The sequence below is a fragment of the Zootoca vivipara genome, chromosome 8, assembly GCF_963506605.1.
Source record: "Zootoca vivipara chromosome 8, rZooViv1.1, whole genome shotgun sequence".
Lineage (NCBI taxonomy): Eukaryota > Metazoa > Chordata > Lepidosauria > Squamata > Lacertidae > Zootoca > Zootoca vivipara.
In genome coordinates, this window is record NC_083283.1 from 61,929,706 (window position 1) to 61,948,069 (window position 18,364).

The following is an 18,364-nucleotide window of genomic DNA, read 5'->3' on the forward strand; positions in this document are numbered from 1 at the left end:
CTGGTAAGACTGGAGGGCCACAAGAAGGAAATAAGGTCAGAAGGGGACCATGGTCGGGAAAAGGTTGGACATACTGATCTACAGTATGTCATCTAACTGCCCCCCCCAAAAGAAGAAGCACCTGTGCAGGTTTTGCTTGACCAATCACAGCTGTTACCTTCCTCATACAAAATTAGATATTTTCTATTCACTTGTGATAACAGGATTGTTGCAGAGCTAGATAGAACTATTGGTGGGAGGCTGTGGGCTGAAATTGACAAATTCCATTGCGGGAGGATTGGTTTTGCCTTCAAGAAGCTGATCAAAACAAAGATCAACCACAATCTGCCAAACATCATTTATAAGCTTTTTCATATGGGAAAAGAAATATTTTTAAATTAGCCTAAGGTAATTTAGAACCCAGGGGACCCAGGTGGCGCTGTGGTTAAACCACTGAGCCTAGGGCTTGCTGATCAGAAGGTCGGCGGTTCGAATCCCTGTGACGGGGTGAGCTCCCGTTGCTTGGTCCCAGCTCCTGCCAACCTAGCAGTTCGAAAGCACATCAAAATGCAAGTAGATAAATAGGAACCGCTACAGCGGGAAGGTAAACGGCGTTTCCATGTGCTGCTCTGGTTCGCCAGAAGCGGCTTTGTCATGCTGGCCACATGACCTGGAAGCTATACGCCGGCTCCCTCGGCCAATAATGCGAGATGAGCGCGCAACCCCAGAGTCGGTCACGACTGGACCAAATGGTCAGGGGTCCCTTTACCTTTACCTTTTTAATTTAGAACTATGGCTGCAACCCTAAATATTTGTTGAGCTCAATCTGAAGCAGAGAAATTCTACATTGATTCCACTAGGTAGGCTTAATGCTGCACTTGATAGTACTGTATTTTTTTTAATGTTCCCTCCACTGAAATCACTTATAAACATTTTCAAGTAAATACAATTAAGAGCAGATTCTAATAAAGTGGATGAAATTATTGAATGCGTATTGTTTCTAGGTGTGCTGGCACTGCTGAATGAAACATAGAAGGGAGGGACAGCGTCTTTTAACTATGGGGATGGTGACAGATGTACAAATGCCAAGAAAAGAAGAGTTCAAATAGTGTTCTTTATTCACAGAATGAAGGGTGCACTTTCCACTTGAATAAAAATATGTGAAACTACCTTGTTTACTACCTTGACTACCACTTGTCACTGTTTAGCAACAGCAGCAGTTTGTCCTGTAAAAGTAAACACGGAAAGGAATCTAAACCAAAATGAAATCTCTTCAAGTATATGAGTATGCATTAATTCCCCCTGCCATGCATTTAAACACCATCTGTTTCCTATTGCCAATGGAGCAAGAGTTTTGCCTGTAGCAGCTACCTTTCTGAACATTTTCAGAATTTTCTGTCAATTTCTGTTACTGCATTTTTAAACAAAATAGTAATGAACTGTACAGTCATTGCTAGTTCTCATGAAGCTAGTGGCAAAATTGTTTGCAAGGTGAGCCTGATCTGGGCTTTTATTGCTTAGCATTCATGAGGTTTATCTTTGATCTTTATCTGTGAGAACTTTTCTGGAAGGTGATCAATGTGACCTGCTTTTCGATGAAAAAATGTGAAGCAATATTCTATACAAGACACTAATGTCAACTGATATTTTCTTGTTTCTTTATTTCCAGTGCAGGGACCCAATGGTGCAACTGTTAACTATCAGAACTGCTATGCTTCCCCTAGCCCCTTTGTGACACTGCTGTTCAGTGCAACATGCTTGCTTTGAGCACAGTTTTCCTTCCCACAGCACAAGATCTAAGGTTGTTTCTGTAATCCCGCACAGTAGCACACCTGTGGTATGGTAGAGTTGAATGGCTGGGGTAGGCAACTTGTGACCCTCAGCCTAATTTTATGGGCCTTCTGCAAGGAACCAGGTCATGCCCTCAACAAGTGCTGATGGAGAGTACATTCTCATTGTCCTGATTAGTGCCTCTTCATTTGCTCAGTCAAGCAAATGAAGTCTAAAGATCCTGAAGTTCCAAATATTTGGGCAAAATCCACATCCTCTCCCATTTTGCCAATGCTCCTGTTGTTCTTTTCTAAGCTTTCCTATATATGATGCCTTCACAAAGCCCTAAAATGACAGTAGACTTTTGGATCTGGCTGTCATGCTCAGTAACAGTGAATGTTACTGAAAATGGCATTTGGTTGTGAGCTAGTATGTTACATAGTCCTATATTCCCTGACCTGAGGGTGAGCCGTATTGAACTTAGTGGGATTTATTTCTTACGTAGACAAGTATGGGATTGCAGTAGCAGATTGACAAACCAATGTCCCATAGTAGTTCTCTTGGTTCAGAATAACCACTTCAGCAAGTAACTGGAACCCAGGGGACCCAGGTGGCGCTGTGGTTAAACCACTGAGCCTAGGGCTTGCTGATCAGAAGGTCGGCGGTTCGAATCCCTGTGACGGGGTGAGCTCCCGTTGCTTGGTCCCAGCTCCTGCCAACCTAGCAGTTCGAAAGTACGTCAAAATGCAAGTAGATAAATAGGAACCGCTACAGCGGGAAGGTAAACGGTGTTTCCATGTGCTGCTCTGGTTTGCCAGAAGCGGCTTTGTCATGCTGGCCACATGACCTGGAAGCTATACGCCGGCTCCCTCGGCCAATAATGCGAGATGAGCGCGCAACCCCAGAGTCGGTCACGACTGGACCTAATGGTCAGGGGTCCCTTTACCTTTACCTTTACTAGTTCTCTTGGTTCAGAATAACCACTTCAGCAAGTAACTGGAAAGGTGATACAGGCATCTTCTGTTGTTGCTGCTAATGACTTTAATTACCTTGAAGGATGACACATTTCCACAGATGGTTTTTTTAGAATGTGTGTGTGTTTTACTGGCAGTGACTGTGGTTAGTCAACACTGATTACTTAGGCTTTAGTTCTGCCAGTTGTACTATTTTATTTTTAGAATAGCATTTTTACAGGCAGTGTCATCAACTGTGATGTGCTTTTTGCCCACTAAGTATGGCTTCTGTTTTTGAAAAGTTTATAGTTATCCATCTCTAGGAAACAAATGTATGTGCATCAGAGCTTCTGCAGGCTCTGTTTCAGTTGTGATGTTTTCTCTATAAGGTTATGCCTTAACATAAAGATGGCATTTGTGGTAACTATCTTTTTACTGAAATTTGTCTTGAAAGGATGACAATTAGTCAATTCAGTGTTACTTTGATTCATACATAGCTACCTATCGCTCTCTGCAATTTTTCCGATACTGCTAGGCGCATTTGCATTATGGCAACTTGACCTTTATCTGTCCTCTGCTTTAATCCTCCCTTGATCCTCCTTGAGGAGATTATTGGCAGCATGTCTTGAACAATGAGGAACAATCTGTTGTTTACCATAGCATTTTTTCTCCATCTCCCTTGGGAAACTCCCAGGGGAATGTGATATACACTTGTCTCCAAGTTCTGCGTAAGAGTCAGGAGTACGCTCTGGGGCCTGCATATAATGCTATGTGTGCCTGATCAGATTGTCCTCAAGAATAATGGTTTTAAAAATCGTATTAAGAAGTGGGTGGAATGTGCAAGAAACAGAAGGACTTCATTTGCTTATTCCTGCACCACCATCCTATTCTCTCCTTACATACTTCCTCTGAAAGCTCTGTTATGCAATTAAATCATGCCAACGGCTGTTAAATGCTGCAAAACCATTTAATTTACTTCACATATTTTTGTCCTTCAGTTCCATCCTCTAAAACTCAGCTACCTAGTTAATTCCATTTTGACACAATGTAGCCTTTAATTCCATTTTGACACAATGTTGCCTTCAGATATAGCTAGGTGACAGATTCATGGGCTTCCGGGTTTTCACTATATTATTTATTTATTTATTTATTTATTTATTTATTTATTTATCAGACAACACATAAAGTATCCTTTTGGTGGTTCTATATTTGCTTCATCTGTTTCAGGACCACCAGAGAATCTCTTTTCATACAAGCAGTAGCCTGGACACTGAAGATCCTCTTGTGTGCTTTAGGAATTTTTCTTCACTGCATTGTTTGGAGCATTCCTTGTAAAAGCATTCACTGTAGCATATGTGCTGCTATAGCATCTCAGTTTGGGAACTACTCTGACATGCCTAATAGAGTCATGTTTTGGAGCTTTCTTTACCTCCATGAGAGCTAGAAACCTATATTTAATAATGAAATTGTAGAGTATTAGAATTGTAGCTAGTGTTATGGCAGTCTAGAAATGAAAACTTCGATCACTTTGGTGACATCCTGCTCAATCCTATGGAAGAATTAAGTCCCACTAATTAAGTAAATGATGATAGTAAGTCCCACAAAGTTAAGTAGTGTTTACTTTCTAGTAAGTGGGTTTAGGTATGGGCTGCAGCAATCCTATACACACTTACCTGGCATAGCTGCCAAGTTTTCCCTTTTCTCACGAGGAAGCCTATTCAGCATAAGGGAATTTCCCTTAAAAAAGGGATAACTTGGCAGCTATGTTACCTGGGAGTACAGTAAGTTCCATTAAACTCAGTAGGACTTAGAGGACTTAGTTGTGAGTAAACATGAATAGGATTGCCCTGCTAATATCTCAACCTATATGTTGGCTTGATTTAATATGTTGTAGAATTAATTAGCCATCCTGATTATTAATAGTCAGAACCTGCAGTTTCATTTCACTTGATTCTACTGTAGTATTAGCCCTTCTTGCTCTCTCTTTTTATCCTAGGGGGAATTTTCACACTTTGCAGGAAAGCTAGTTTGTTATTCTGCTTGGTTTTAGCTCAAATCTACTTTGCATGTTTACTTTTTAAATATAAAATGTTTTAGTTTGCTTGTTGCATGATAGTAACATGCTTTCCCACAGAATACTTAAATAAAATATCTGTTTCTATTAAGGACTCTTGTAAGAATGGCAGCATTATTCCCTTCACTACGACGTTATTTCTGGATAGTGTGGTTATAATACTGGAAAAGAAGACTGATGACTTAAGCAAGTACTATGACAGATTACTCGCCCATGTAACAGCAACAATCTCAAAAGTCCCTGCTTGAAAAAGAAGCAGTTTTAGCATTTTTAAGGATTTGGCTAACCTGTTTTTACAAAATGAATCGCTACACAACCATGAAGCAACTTGGGGATGGAACATATGGCAGTGTACTGATGGGGAAGAGCAATGAATCAGGGGAGCTTGTGGCCATCAAAAGGTAAGTGCCATTAAATCTTCATGCATGACAGTGCAATGTTACGCATGTCTACTCAGAAGTAGGCCCCATTGAGGTCAGTGGGAATTACTTCCAAGTAGGAAGATGTCAGCATATGATGTTGGTTGCTGTTAGTGAAACATTAACAAAATATAAATAACGACAAATATGCAAATGATTGAAGCCTCATTCTGGAGGCTCTTTAAGCAGTACAGTAGTATAAATCACATGTAATCCCCCCCCCTTATTGGCTTCTGCTCTGTGAGCCACCTCATTTTTCTCCCACTTGGCCTCCTGAGATGGCCTTTTACCTTTTGCTAGGCTGCTTCTTCTGGTTAGCTGAACTGCAGCATTGGGACCCTTTCAGACCTGCTTTATTTTAAGTGAAGCTATTTTAAGTTAGGCTGATTGGAATAAGCCGTTATGGAGTGTACACTGCCCATTGATTTCTTACCTTTTTCAAATTCTATTCAGTAGCTTGCATTGACATTGCTGCCAACTTTTTAATTTGTTCTGATATTAAGTAGAGCAGGTTGTAACGTCTGAATCGGGAAATAATATTTCAGTGCTCTGTATAATCTACTCTACTTTCTGTCTTATTTGTGTGTTTCACTTTTTACCTAATAAGCATGGGTTCCTTGTGACTTTTATTTCAGAATGAAAAGAAAGTTCTACTCTTGGGATGAATGTATGAATCTTAGAGAAGTAAAGGTAATGCTCATATTTACTAAATAACTGTTTAGGCCTGTGTTGGAACCAATGACATGATCATAATCATTCTCTCTGATGTATTGCAGTCTCTGAAAAAACTTAATCATGCCAATGTGATAAAGCTGAAAGAAGTTATTCGAGAAAATGACCATCTTTATTTTGTGTTTGAATATATGAAGGAAAACCTCTATCAGCTAATGAAAGACAGGTATGTCCACTTTTAAAACGTTGCTTGGATATGGTACCTACTGGTCAGTGGGTACAACATCCTGTTTGCTTTTTTCCTAGAACTCTGTTCACAGTTCTCAGTACAGTACAGAAAGGTGATTATTACAATAGCAAAGGGAAAATGTTCATGTTTCACATATCTAAGAACCTGGCCTAGTTCAGGCATCCCCAAATTTTGGCCCTCCAGATGTTTTGGACAACAATTCCCATCATCCCTGACCACTGGTCCTGTTAGCTAGGGATCATGGGAGCTGTAGGCCAAAACATCTGGAGGGCCGCAGTTTGGGGATGCCTGGCCTAGTTGGTTTACAGCAGATCTATTGAGCATTTGAATAGTATTGCAAGCTCAGGTATCTTATGCAGGTCAATTATTTTCCTCTGAGAAGAGCCTTTTTGTTACTCAATTTTAATTGGATGCTTTTCCATTTGTCTTGTTTATGTGGCACAACAGAAACCGAGAACCTTGTATGTTACCCTTTTGACATCCTTGGCATCCTATCTGTATGTCAGTCTGAAACAAGTTTCTCTTGCAATTTCTGATGGACAAACAAAACTAGTAAACTCTTCAGAAGATTTACTTTGTTAGCCAGAAGGTGTCAGACTCTTATTTAAGAGCTGTACTCAACATTGCAGTAAGAGAAAGTTTTTTCAGCCCAAGGATTTCTCCTTGCACAATGGAATGTTCTGCCCCTCTCCTCCTCTTGTGTGCCCCCTAAATCTGTTCTGGGAGTTCCTGAACCCTCCAGAGAAGATTTTGGAACAGAATGGGGTATGCATGGGGAGGGGGGAAGTCCCATAGTGCTAATCCATGCACTAGTGCACATATTTAATTGAATACTGTCGTTAGTCAGCAACATGTTTGGGATTATTTAAACCTTGTGTTGCTTTTGTTGAGTTGCATGTCATAAATTGCCATCAAGAAGTACAGATTAATCAATTAATTAATTTTATTGCTTTAGCTGGTGTAATATAGATTCTGTTATACTATTTAATATTTATTTAAAGCCATATTTTGTATTCAGTTGTGCCCTATGGTCAATATTAAATTAAATGAAATTGAATTTTTAACCCAGCAGCTTTCAAATGAAGTGGTCATCAAAGCCATAGGATCACTTGGGACGACCAGCAGAGCGGCAAGGTGGCAGCTTTCTGCCCTGCTCATCAGACCCATCTGCCAGTCTCCAATACTGCCAGACATCCATCCATGTGTTTGAAGAGTGCATAAAACACAGTACGCATAGGTACAATTGCATGATTTCAAGATTGTTCATGGATATTGACTGCACTGTTCAAGCCTACACATACTGCTTTTTATGCACGTACGCTCTATTCAGATGTTAGTGCATATTTGTGGATGTCTGGCAGAACTGGTATACCTGAACATGGTGGGGGAGGGGGGATGTAAGGTTGCTCTCATATCGCCCCTAGAGAAGATCAGTGAGAAGATTGCTAGAGTTCAAAATTGTTTCCATGTAGGAAGAGTTGCAGAAAAGTTTAGAATAATTGTGAACATCAATCATTGTGATTGATGTTCTTATATTTTATATTGTTGGGCATCCTTAGAAAAGTTGCAGTGTGAATTCACTAGAAGAAGCAATTGAAAACTGAATGCCATTTTGGATGGTTAAATCAAGGCTGTTCACTTTATGTGTTGATTTACTGCATTTATATAAGGCTGCCTCATTTTAAAATGAGATTTTCTGCTTCATAAGCACAAAAAACGTTAATGTTACAAAAATCTGCTGACATTGTCAATTTGTTTCCTCTCAGAAATAAGTTGTTCCCTGAGTCTGTCATCAGGAACATTATGTACCAGATATTACAAGGGTTAGCTTTCATCCATAAACACGGTAAGACACTTCACTGTTCTTGCTTTAGCTGAGTAAAGTAAATGTACAGTGATAAGTATTTGTAACTTAGGGGGAAATGCTTCATGCTTTGTTAAAGTGAGATTGGTGTATATTATTACTGTTAGGCAGTGTCAGTGGATCAAATGGAGAAGGAACCTTCTGATGGATACATAATTGAGACGGTCCTCTGAAACAAAGCTACATTTGTCACTACATGATAGTTGGCAATTCCGCACCCACCCAAAGAGTGTTATGTTTAAATCCTTTGTTCTATCTTCAGTTTTCAAGGCAATATTAATTTTACCTCAAGTTGAATCCATCCAACCATCAGACCTCAAGCAGAAGGGCCTGTAGCAATAAAAATAAATATCTAGGCCTGCTCCATGTGTTAGGCCAGTGATGTACTGAGACAGACGCATGGTTCCCATGGTGACTGCGAAGCTCCAAGCCAGCCCCAGGACTTCATGGTCACAGTGAAGCTGTTTAGTAGTGGGGTCGATGGTACACTAATAAGATCTCTGTTCTGTCATGGGGAATAAAGTATCAAATCAGGTGCACTGGCTTCCCTGAAAGAAAGACTGCATTATATGTTTTTTTGGCTGATGCCCCCTTCCGATCCACCAGCCTGGTTCTGGTTCTGTACAAAATGCCCAGGTAGACAGAGCTGGTTCAAGGTAGAGCCACCCAGATTTTCTTAATGCATTGCAAGTATTCATCCAAAATGAAATCATGGATGGTGGTAATTTTATTATGGGCTGATGTGTTCATCGGCAGCACCACTTGGGGAGCAGTGGTAGGCAAATTGGCATGGTCATTCAAACTGTGATGGTTGAGAGATGGTCCAGATGCAGCCACTTCTCAGCTGGCCTGACCATGCTCCAAACGATGACCCTGGTTATTGAGGAGCTCTGACCACACCCCCAAAGCACATTCTCCTAAGCACATGATTAAAGTTGACTTTATATTTGGGTGCTGCATGGTCTTTGGATAAGCTTGGCCCAGTAACAAAGTGTGTGCATGTAAAAAGCAGGGCTGGGGAACCTATGGTCCTTAGGATGCTGCTGAACTCTATCAGCTTCAGCTACCCATGGACATTGGTCAGGGATGATGGGTGTTGTAGTCTAGCAACATCTGACAGGCAACAGGTTTCCCATTCCTGCGCTTAAGCAATCCGAACCATTAAAAACTTTATACCAATGTATGATCCAGCACAATGTTAACACTGAGTAGTACATATGAGTACAGTAGGTAAAAGTACTGTTCAATACCTCGAAAGAGTAGGAAGCAGTAAAGTGCAAGTATCACAAATAGATTTGCTCTGGCAGTTAAAATGCAGGTGCCACAGGGAGATCTTTTAACACCCCACCACCACCACTTTTGGGACTGCAGGATTTTGCCCTAGTTTGTTTAAAAGCAGATGGTTCATCATTCTTTAATTAAAATTCTTTAATTAGTTGCCATAATTACTAAATGCCAGCTGCTACAGGTCAGAATGTTCTCTGTATTTAATTTGAATAACATATTTTTTAAAAAAAGAAATGGTAAACTAGTTTAGAATTAATTCAAGAGAGATTACTTTTATTTTCCACTTGAATTCCATGCCCAAGTTCCATATTTCAGGTAGTTGTTGATACTGTGGTTTGTTGGTTTGTTTATTATTTCTTTGTCCGTATTCACATTTACAGGATTTTTCCACCGGGATATGAAACCTGAAAACCTTCTCTGTATGGGTCCTGAACTTGTTAAAATAGCTGACTTTGGACTGGCTAGAGAACTTAGATCTCAGCCTCCATATACTGATTATGTTTCCACCAGATGGTAAGTATGGCTGCAATCGTAACCCCACTTTCTCTAGGAGTAAACCCCATTGAATTCAACATAACTTGCTTCTGAATAGACATGGTTAGGACTGTGTTGTTATTCAGCATGACCTTCACTTACCTTTTGCATCTCTGCATGAATGTATTCAATTATTTCTCTTCACCATCACAGGTACCGTGCACCTGAGGTTTTACTGCGATCCTCTGTTTATAGTTCTCCTATCGATATATGGGCTGTTGGCAGCATAATGGCTGAACTATACACACTAAGACCACTTTTTCCAGGAACAAGTGAAGTTGACGAAATCTTCAAAATTTGCCAGGTGTTAGGCACGCCAAAGAAGGTAAGCTACTTTGAGAATACGCAATGGCTTGGATGCTAAGCTAAATTAAGCATGTTCACAAACAAAAAAATTGTCATCTCTTCCCCACCCCCACACCTCTGCAGTGGGTTATGAGGGGGCTCCTGAGCAATGTGAAATAGGGGCAGGGGGTGTTGGAAACAGAAGGAATGGGAAACTTTTTCTGTTAGCTTTTAAGATTCAAGCCTGGTTGGGGGGTGAAATAGATTGGCGATGATTTATTATTCCTATTGTTTTAACCGTGGTACATTGCTGAAAGGAAGAAAGTCGGGTAACCAGGAGTGTTTTTGTGTAGAAGGAATGTGAGCTCCATTAAATTTTGTACTGAAAACAAATTTCTTGGTTCATAATTCTCTAATTTTAAATGTACAGGCAACTCCCCATTTGCTTGTGATCGGCACTCATGTGACCACTGACACGTGCTGTTTTTGGCACCACAAGGGGACACGAACGGTGCCTTGGAACACCCACCCACCCACCCTGTGTAAATGGGGAGTTGCCTGTATGTCTTTTACACTAGGCTCCCATTGGTGGATCCCAGATTTCTAGTAAAAAAGAAAGTAGATCCCACAAGCCTGCAATCTGCCCACTCCTGGTCTAGAAGAGTTCATTTTTTTCAGCTTTTTTTAAAAAATGAAACATCTTCTTATCTGATGTTTCATGACTGCTGTTGTATGCCATTTTCTCAGAATGACTGGCCAGAAGGATACCAACTTGCCACTGCAATGAATTTTCGCTTCCCTCAATGTGTCTCCCTAAACTTAAAGACTCTCATTCCAAATGCCAGTAATGAGGCAATACAGCTTATGTGTGAAATGCTGAACTGGGATCCAAAGAAACGACCTACAGCAAGTCAGGTATGTCATTTGCAAAAAAAGTTTTTTTTAAAAAAACATTATCATGAGTAGTTGGACAACTGCTCCTATCAGCATGAGCTGGCATGGCCAGTAGTTAGGGATTGTGGGAAATATAGTCAGCGGCATCTAATTCCCTATCTCAGTTTAAAGTTTAAAGAAAGTAGCTTTGATTTTTTATTCAGTACTGGGTTGGTTTTGCTTCCTATTTTTATGGCATTGTGAACAGTAAAGGTGGGAATAAAATAAAGTTGATGAAATCCATAAAAGGTTATTTCAAACATACAAAGCACATCTTTGTATGTAATACCACCCCTGTGAGGTATACCAGTAATGTTATTCCCATGTTGTAAACTGGAATTGAGAAATGGTTGCTTTCCCAGGGCCTGTTGAACTCATGGTTAATATTTGGATTAGGAATGTCCTGCTTTGGACTTCTGACTGCTACACCAGTTTCTCCATTTTACATGCAGTTAAAATTCCTCCTTGGCTGTTCTGTCCTGTGCACGATATTGTCCATGCCACAAAACTTAATTGTTTATCAGCCGTACGCTTTAATGATTGTAGACATTTTATCTGCATTCTAGTTATCAGCATTCTCTCTTTCTTCAGGCATTGAAGTATCCTTACTTTCAAGTGGGCCAAGTTTTAGGGCCACCTCCACAATATTTGGATCAGAAACAGTCTCATCCCAAATCAATTCAAGCAGCAGATCCAAAGCCGTCTCTATCCAAGCTGGACCCTGTATCAAAATTAGAACCTGTATCTAAGCCAGAATCTCAGTCTTCACCAGATGCGCTTGATAAGTTTCAGCTGCAGTGTGTATCAAAGAATAGCCAGCAGCCCCTCCAGGCAATTCAGTTGCCTCAGAATGCAGCCAATCATCAACCATCAAAGCAGCAGCAGCAGCAGCAGTCATTCCTTCCAGCCATCAAAAATTCAACACCAGTAAGTTGCTGTCAAGTGGCTACTATGAACAAGTCAAAAGTACATAAGTAATTACTCTGAAGTCCTGTTTTACATTCGTATTAATTCAGTAGGGTTGCATAACCTGCAGTATTCTGTGTAAAATTTTGACTTGGTGTTTTATTCTGAAATCCATTCTTTGCAAAGCCGCTTTCCACTTGTACCCATGCCACTCCTTTCCCTCAACCAAACTACTATAGATTTCTCTGATATCTCTTGTTTTTCTCTCCATGGTGCTTACTTCTTTCCTTACCCTGTAGCATGCACACTCCCTGCACACCAGATTTACTCTAGTTTTGCAGTCAGAACTCCTACAAACCAAGAAATACAGTGGTGCCTCGCAAGACGAAAGTAATTCGTTCCGCGAGTCGCTTCGTCTAGCGAGATTTTCGTCTTGCGAAGCGCAGTTTGCCGCGGCAAAAAAACTGCCGCAAAACTTTGTCTTGCGAAGCGCGGCCATAGAAAACTTCGTCTTGCGAAGCGCCGAAAACATCGCAAAATGCTTTCGTCTTGCGAGTTTTTCGTTGCGTGAGGCATTCGTCTTGCGAGGTACCACTGTACATTCAGCCACTTTCCAATTTAGGATAGTAATGTACAGGTAGCTAGATGTTTCAGAAATAATATAGCCTTTTTGTGTGTGTGTAATTGAAACAGAAGCAGATAGGCCTAAAAAACTGTCGGCGCCGATGGGGGCAGACTATGTTACAGGCGATGGATAGCTGGGACAATTTGGATGACTCCGAATTTGGGATTTCATATTCTAAGAAGCCTAGCATCACCATGTTAACTGAAAAGAAAACAAAGGAATCTCTTTTTAGGTAAGGCGTTATATTTTGTCCTGTTTTCCCTCCTAGTTTATAATGGGTATGTGTGGGAGCAGGGAAGCAATCTGCAATACTTGCAGTCTGAAGACCAAAAACAAGATGAGTTGTTTCTCTAGAGCAGGCATCCCCAAACTGTGGCCCTCCAGATGTTTTGGCCTACAACTCCCATGATCCATAGCTAACGGGACCAGTGGTCAGGGATGATGGGAATTGTAGTCCAAAACCTCTGGAGGGCCGGAGGTTGGGCATGCCTGCTCTAGAGCTTTTGGCCCAATGGGCCTGATACTTATTCCCCACCCACCCCCACAGGCCAACATTGACAGATGGGCAGGGCCACTTAACTTGTTAATCATCTGATGTCATGCCGACATCAGGTAACTCAGGCAGTCCTATCCACCTTTCAACGTTGACCCACAGGTTGGGTGAAGCAGCACCCAGCAGGCTTGAACCCTTCCCCTTAGCTGACGTCACCCAGCTGGTGGACAGGTGGTTGTAGCTTGGGGAATATGTCCCATTGGGCTAACTTGAAACCACCCCCAGAGCTTTACCACCCCAAGTCTGGAGAGCCTCCTATAAAAAAGCAGCAAAATACACAAAGGCAGGCTGGACCTATCCATACACATTGCAATCATTGCCTGCAGGGTTATTGTGGAATTATGGTCAGTGTATCTCTTTGAATCACAAAGAGGATTTTTTGTTTTTTTCCCCCAGAAGTACTTCATTTTTTAACTGTTCCCACACAGCTTCCTGACATTCTTGCCTAAACTTTTTCAGTATAGGCTCTGCATGGAATCTGCATTCTAGGTCCGCTTCAACTCTGCACTGAATGTGGAAATGCAGCACCCCTAAGACGCTGGAAAACACTATTGTTTTGGATCAAGAGTTAATTTGTGTCCTGGGTTATCTTCACTTTCAGTGTTCCTGGGCGTATGTCCCCCAGATCTGGCCAATCAGGAGAAAACAAAGTTCTGAAGAGAAATGACTCTGGAATATCAACGACTTCAGCAAAACAGTACTACTTAAAACAGTCAAGATACCTACCTGGTAAGGAGGCAATTTTTTAATGCTTTTGATTACTTTGGGTGGGAGATGGTTTTTGTGTGTGTGCCTTTTCTTCTGCTAGCAATAGATAGGTCAGAGAATAAGTGGGCAAAAAGGGGGGAATCCAGGAGCTAGAACAAACTTTATTTCAAGAAATAAAAAAAAATTCCTTCCAGTAGCACCTTAGAGACCAACTAAGTTTGTTATAGGTATGAGCTTTCGTGTGCATGCACACTTTTTCAGATACACTGAAACAGAAGTCACCAGACCCTTATGTATAGTCAGAGGGTGGGGAGAGGAGGGATATTATTTCAAGAGGCACAGTTTTCAGTGAAAGGTGTTGAAAAGCACATTGTGACTTCAGTGCTCTGATAGGCTATGCCCTGAATTGGCAACTATATACTAACCGTTATCATTATTATTTATCTAAGGTGTAAACCCTAAGAATGTCTCCTCAGGAGCAGCCGGTAAAGAAGGATCCCATGGTAACTGGAATAATTCCTTGTTTTCAAAACCGATGGCACCAATTGGAGGACTGTCTTTTAGCAGAGTCAGTGCAGGTAATTAATTAATGTAATGGATACAGTTAAACATGTGTGTCGTCGTCGTCGCCCCCCCCCCCCCCGGTCTGATATATTCAATAGATTTTGTAAAATTTATTTACTATGTTATTTTTGTGATGGTTTTCAAGCAGCATGTGTTTTCAGTGTTCTATTTTTTAATTTCGCTACAATGTGCACAGCAGCAAGTATGCAGCCTGAGACGGTGATTGTCCATTTTTTATCAGCGTTGCACCACATAGTGCTGAACACAGCTGTGTCAAATGGCTCTTGTTGGAATGTGTTTTTTGATATTCATAAGCGTCCAGATGCATGTGTGTGTATGAGGGGTTCTCAGTCGAGGAAGGGAATTGGGACATGCATAGGGCAAGTATATGCTAAGTAGAATGCTGAAACGCAGCCTGGGAAGTTTTCATATTTACCTTGTCTTAATTTACAAGTAAATTGACCTCCATCATTCTTCTGAAGAGCTTATCAAAAGAAAGCAAATTACTTCAAAATTTAAACTGTAGATCTGACTAATCTCAAACCATTTTAAATTATTGAAAGCAGCATAACCTAAGTTCTATTCTATTTCTATGTAGACAACGTTTTTCAGGTTGAGCTTTTTTTAAAACAGCTGTGATTACAGTTCCATGGCAATTTATTTCAAACCCTTGCATAATACCCTAAATATCAAGATAATCGGAAATCTCAAATAAATAAGACTGCTTCTTTTGTGTTACAATGACATTGTGTATATTGTGAAATTGGAGGGTCAGGGTTTTCTGGTAAGTAATGTTCTGTTCTTTTCTTCAGACCACTTTATCCGTTTGCAGCTCATGGAGTAAAGCTTGTATTGCTATGACCCTACGTGGGTCTAGATTTGCTTTATTTTTCTGGGTTTGTATTAAACCTTTGCATGATCATACAGGGCAGATAAAAATAAATATGAAAACATTATAAATATCCTGTCTGGGCTTTAGAGGCAGGTAAATTTGCTTTACTCAGTGTCTTCTTTAACCTATTTGAAGTACTCTTCTGTTAACAAATAATAGTAATTGCTTTTACTGTATTGATTATTATTAGCTGACTGCACATATGAAGTCTGCAGTCCTATGCACACTTATATGAGAATTGGTCTACGGGGCTTAATTCTGAGGAGACATGTATAGGATTGTCCTGTAACCTTTTCGTACAAGAAAAATACAGTATGCATTTAAATACAGATTTGTTAGAATTCTGTAGTATTCTCTTTCTAGGATTAATAAAGGTAATTTGGAATTTCAGTATCCTATTCCTTCATTATGCTTATGATCATAACCAATCTCAATTACCTTTTGCTTTGCTTGTTGGATTCTTGGTAATAAATATTCACTGGTCTACCTCCTGTTTTAGAGATGAATCTTTCAACATTTACGGAACTGATACGGCATCCTAGAGGCTCACTCACACATGCTATATTACAGATTGCTCTCTCTCTCTCTCTCTCTCTCTGTGTGTGTGTGTGTCTTTGTGTCTTTGTGTCTTCCATTAGTTTCATCCATCCTTTCTGTTTGCCTAAGGTATTTATTTTCATCCTTTTCTTTTCCTCCATCTGTTTTACTGCCTCCTCTGAAGAAGAAAACTTAATTAAACCAATTGAAAAACTGTCATGCAAAGAAAGAGTGAATGAAAAATTAGAGGACCCAAAAGGTAATTACTGGCAATTGTGTTTGGCAGTGCTTAATCTTTTGCAGGTTTTGGGTTTTTTCATATTCAAATCATACATATTTATTTATTTATTTGCTTTTGAAAAGGCATTATTGTATCATTTGAGCCATAGTATTTTAGTTTGACATATGTCATGGCTTTATCCCAGCATCTGCAATGTGCACAGAAAACCTTGTGTGTGCAGAAGCTTCCTTGTTCACTTTTATGATCAAAGATATCGCAAGAGGCTCTTGGATTTGGAAGATTCTAAAGGGCCATCTGGTCAAACGTGTGCCGCCACTGGTCAAACGTGTCCGCCACTAATCCATCCAGTCTCTGGATCACTGTGTGTCACAGGCACAGAGAAGATGCTTCAAGGCTAACTAGGTCCAGTTAATTCAGGCAAGCAATCTAAGCCAGACTTGTTGGAGGTACTTGTACATATTTAGATTATTCTAATCTAATATCTAATCTAATATTTAGATTATTAGATTACTCCAAATAATCTAAATAAATCTAAATAAAAGTAAGACCTTTTGAACACTGAGTAGAATCAGGATTTGTTTGCTGTCATGAAGGGTGTTTTTTCCCCTCAGCTGAAAAGGGTGTTATTCTTAGAAAAATCTTTACAGAGCAATCCTGTGTGTGTACAACAGGGCATACACTCAGGTACATACACACAGGATTGCTGCCTTGCAGTGAAATCATATACATGTATATTTAGAAGTGAATGTAGCTTACCCCCTAATAAATGTGTATAGAATTAGAGGTGGTACTTATGGAGTGTAAACAATATGTTCCAAAGTGAACTTTGTCCCCTTTTACTTTGCATCAAGCATTATAGATCAAGTACAAACTATAACTGTTGGGAATAGGTTTTTAAAGACCTAAGAAACCGTACATATCCTGTGTGACTCTCTGACACATTTGAGCAAGGGTCTCTGGAGTTATTTGAAAAAGTTTTAGTTTACTTCTACTGTACTTGCTTTCTCCGTGTTTGTTTGTTATTTACAAGGGACTTGCAGTGTTTTGAAAACTAGGAATAATGATGTTGATATTGTTTATATCTCTTTTTATTGTGTTTCTTTTTGCATCCTATTGTGTTTTGTTGTATAAACAAGATGAAAATATGCAAAAGAAAATGCCAATAATTTCCTGGGACATGGGCTGTACTCCAATGAACATTTGTGACTGTGATGGTGATTCTTCTGTTGCTTTTGCAAAGGGTGCAATCCACTACAAATGCATGGGAAATGTGCAAAGGTTTCCTGGTTGTGTAAACAGACTCGCTAAAGTATGAGAGGCTTTAAGGAGTCCTATAATTTCCTGTTGGTTTGTTTAAATTTGCTAGGCAGAAATGGGTGCGTAACTTTATGCCATTCATTTTAATAATGTGGCAGAGCTGTCTGAATCATGCTTACAGTGGCATGCTATGTTTCTTTCTGTAGGTTTTCCCATGCCAGAAGGTTGGGGCTGAGGTACTGAAGCACTGATGAGAGAGATTTGTATGTGCATACAAAACGTAATAATTACAAAGTGTAGCAATAGCATACCCCATTCTGGTTCCCATCAGGTCTCCAGTTTCATCACAGTGTGTAATCAGCTGGTGGGTTTCTCTGGCATGCTGTGTATCTTTTCAAACATCTGAACTGTTCCAACTACAGTGGTACCTCGGTTTACAAACACAATTGGTTCCGGAAATCCGTACTTAACCTGAAGCGGACTTTCCCATTGAAAGTAATGGAAAGTGGATTAATCTGTTCCAGACAGGTCCGTGGAGTACTTAAACTGAAAATACTCAAACCAAGGCGTACTTAAACCGAGGTATGACTGTACTGCTTCAAATGATGATTGCTCTTTCTTGCATGAGGGAGGATTTTAAGCAGAGGTTGGATGGCCATCTGTCATGGATGCTTTGGCTGAGATGACCCTCGGGGTCCCTTCCAACTCTAAAATTCTATTATAAGAATCGTGTATAATTTACAGTAGGAAGGCTTGCTGATACCATTGCAGAGAGTACACAGTTCCCTCTGTATTCACTTCCAAACTACCTGTAGGCCTGGGAGGCCATATAAGCTTGAGGATGAACACAACCATCTGTGAATGACAGTGCTTGGAAGAGGTAAGGATTCCCCTTTACTAATCTTCCCATATTTGTGGGCTTGGATTTAATATTTTCCAATTTTCTTCTTCTTGTTGCAGCTTTTCCTCTTACCTACACTGACAGTCTGTTTCTCTTTTGTATTTCTAACTAGATTCCAGGGATGGAGGTATTCCATGTTTCATGCATTTCCACATGGCAT

The 18,364-nt window shown here is 40.2% G+C and overlaps 1 protein-coding gene across 4 annotated transcripts in view; it reads left to right on the forward strand.

Moving 5' to 3' along the window:
- The window catches only part of MAK (male germ cell associated kinase), a 28,924-nt gene that overhangs the window by 1,014 nt on the left and 9,546 nt on the right, over window positions 1-18,364 (forward strand). The window contains exons 2-13 of one of the 4 annotated variants that reach the window (XM_060277976.1): window positions 4,869-5,177; window positions 5,831-5,885; window positions 5,972-6,093; window positions 7,884-7,963; window positions 9,649-9,781; window positions 9,956-10,127; window positions 10,835-11,002; window positions 11,612-11,947; window positions 12,620-12,783; window positions 13,706-13,833; window positions 14,262-14,390; window positions 15,990-16,064. In XM_060277976.1, coding sequence (XP_060133959.1) covers window positions 5,077-5,177; window positions 5,831-5,885; window positions 5,972-6,093; window positions 7,884-7,963; window positions 9,649-9,781; window positions 9,956-10,127; window positions 10,835-11,002; window positions 11,612-11,947; window positions 12,620-12,783; window positions 13,706-13,833; window positions 14,262-14,390; window positions 15,990-16,064 — 1,663 coding nt within the window. In that variant the 5' untranslated portion in view covers window positions 4,869-5,076. Of the gene's footprint in view, window positions 1-4,868; window positions 5,178-5,830; window positions 5,886-5,971; window positions 6,094-7,186; window positions 7,355-7,883; window positions 7,964-9,648; window positions 9,782-9,955; window positions 10,128-10,834; window positions 11,003-11,611; window positions 11,948-12,619; window positions 12,784-13,705; window positions 13,834-14,261; window positions 14,391-15,989; window positions 16,065-18,364 lie in introns of those variants that run through there. The other 3 variants (XM_035125909.2, XM_035125912.2, XM_060277975.1) reach the window with 3 other exon arrangements.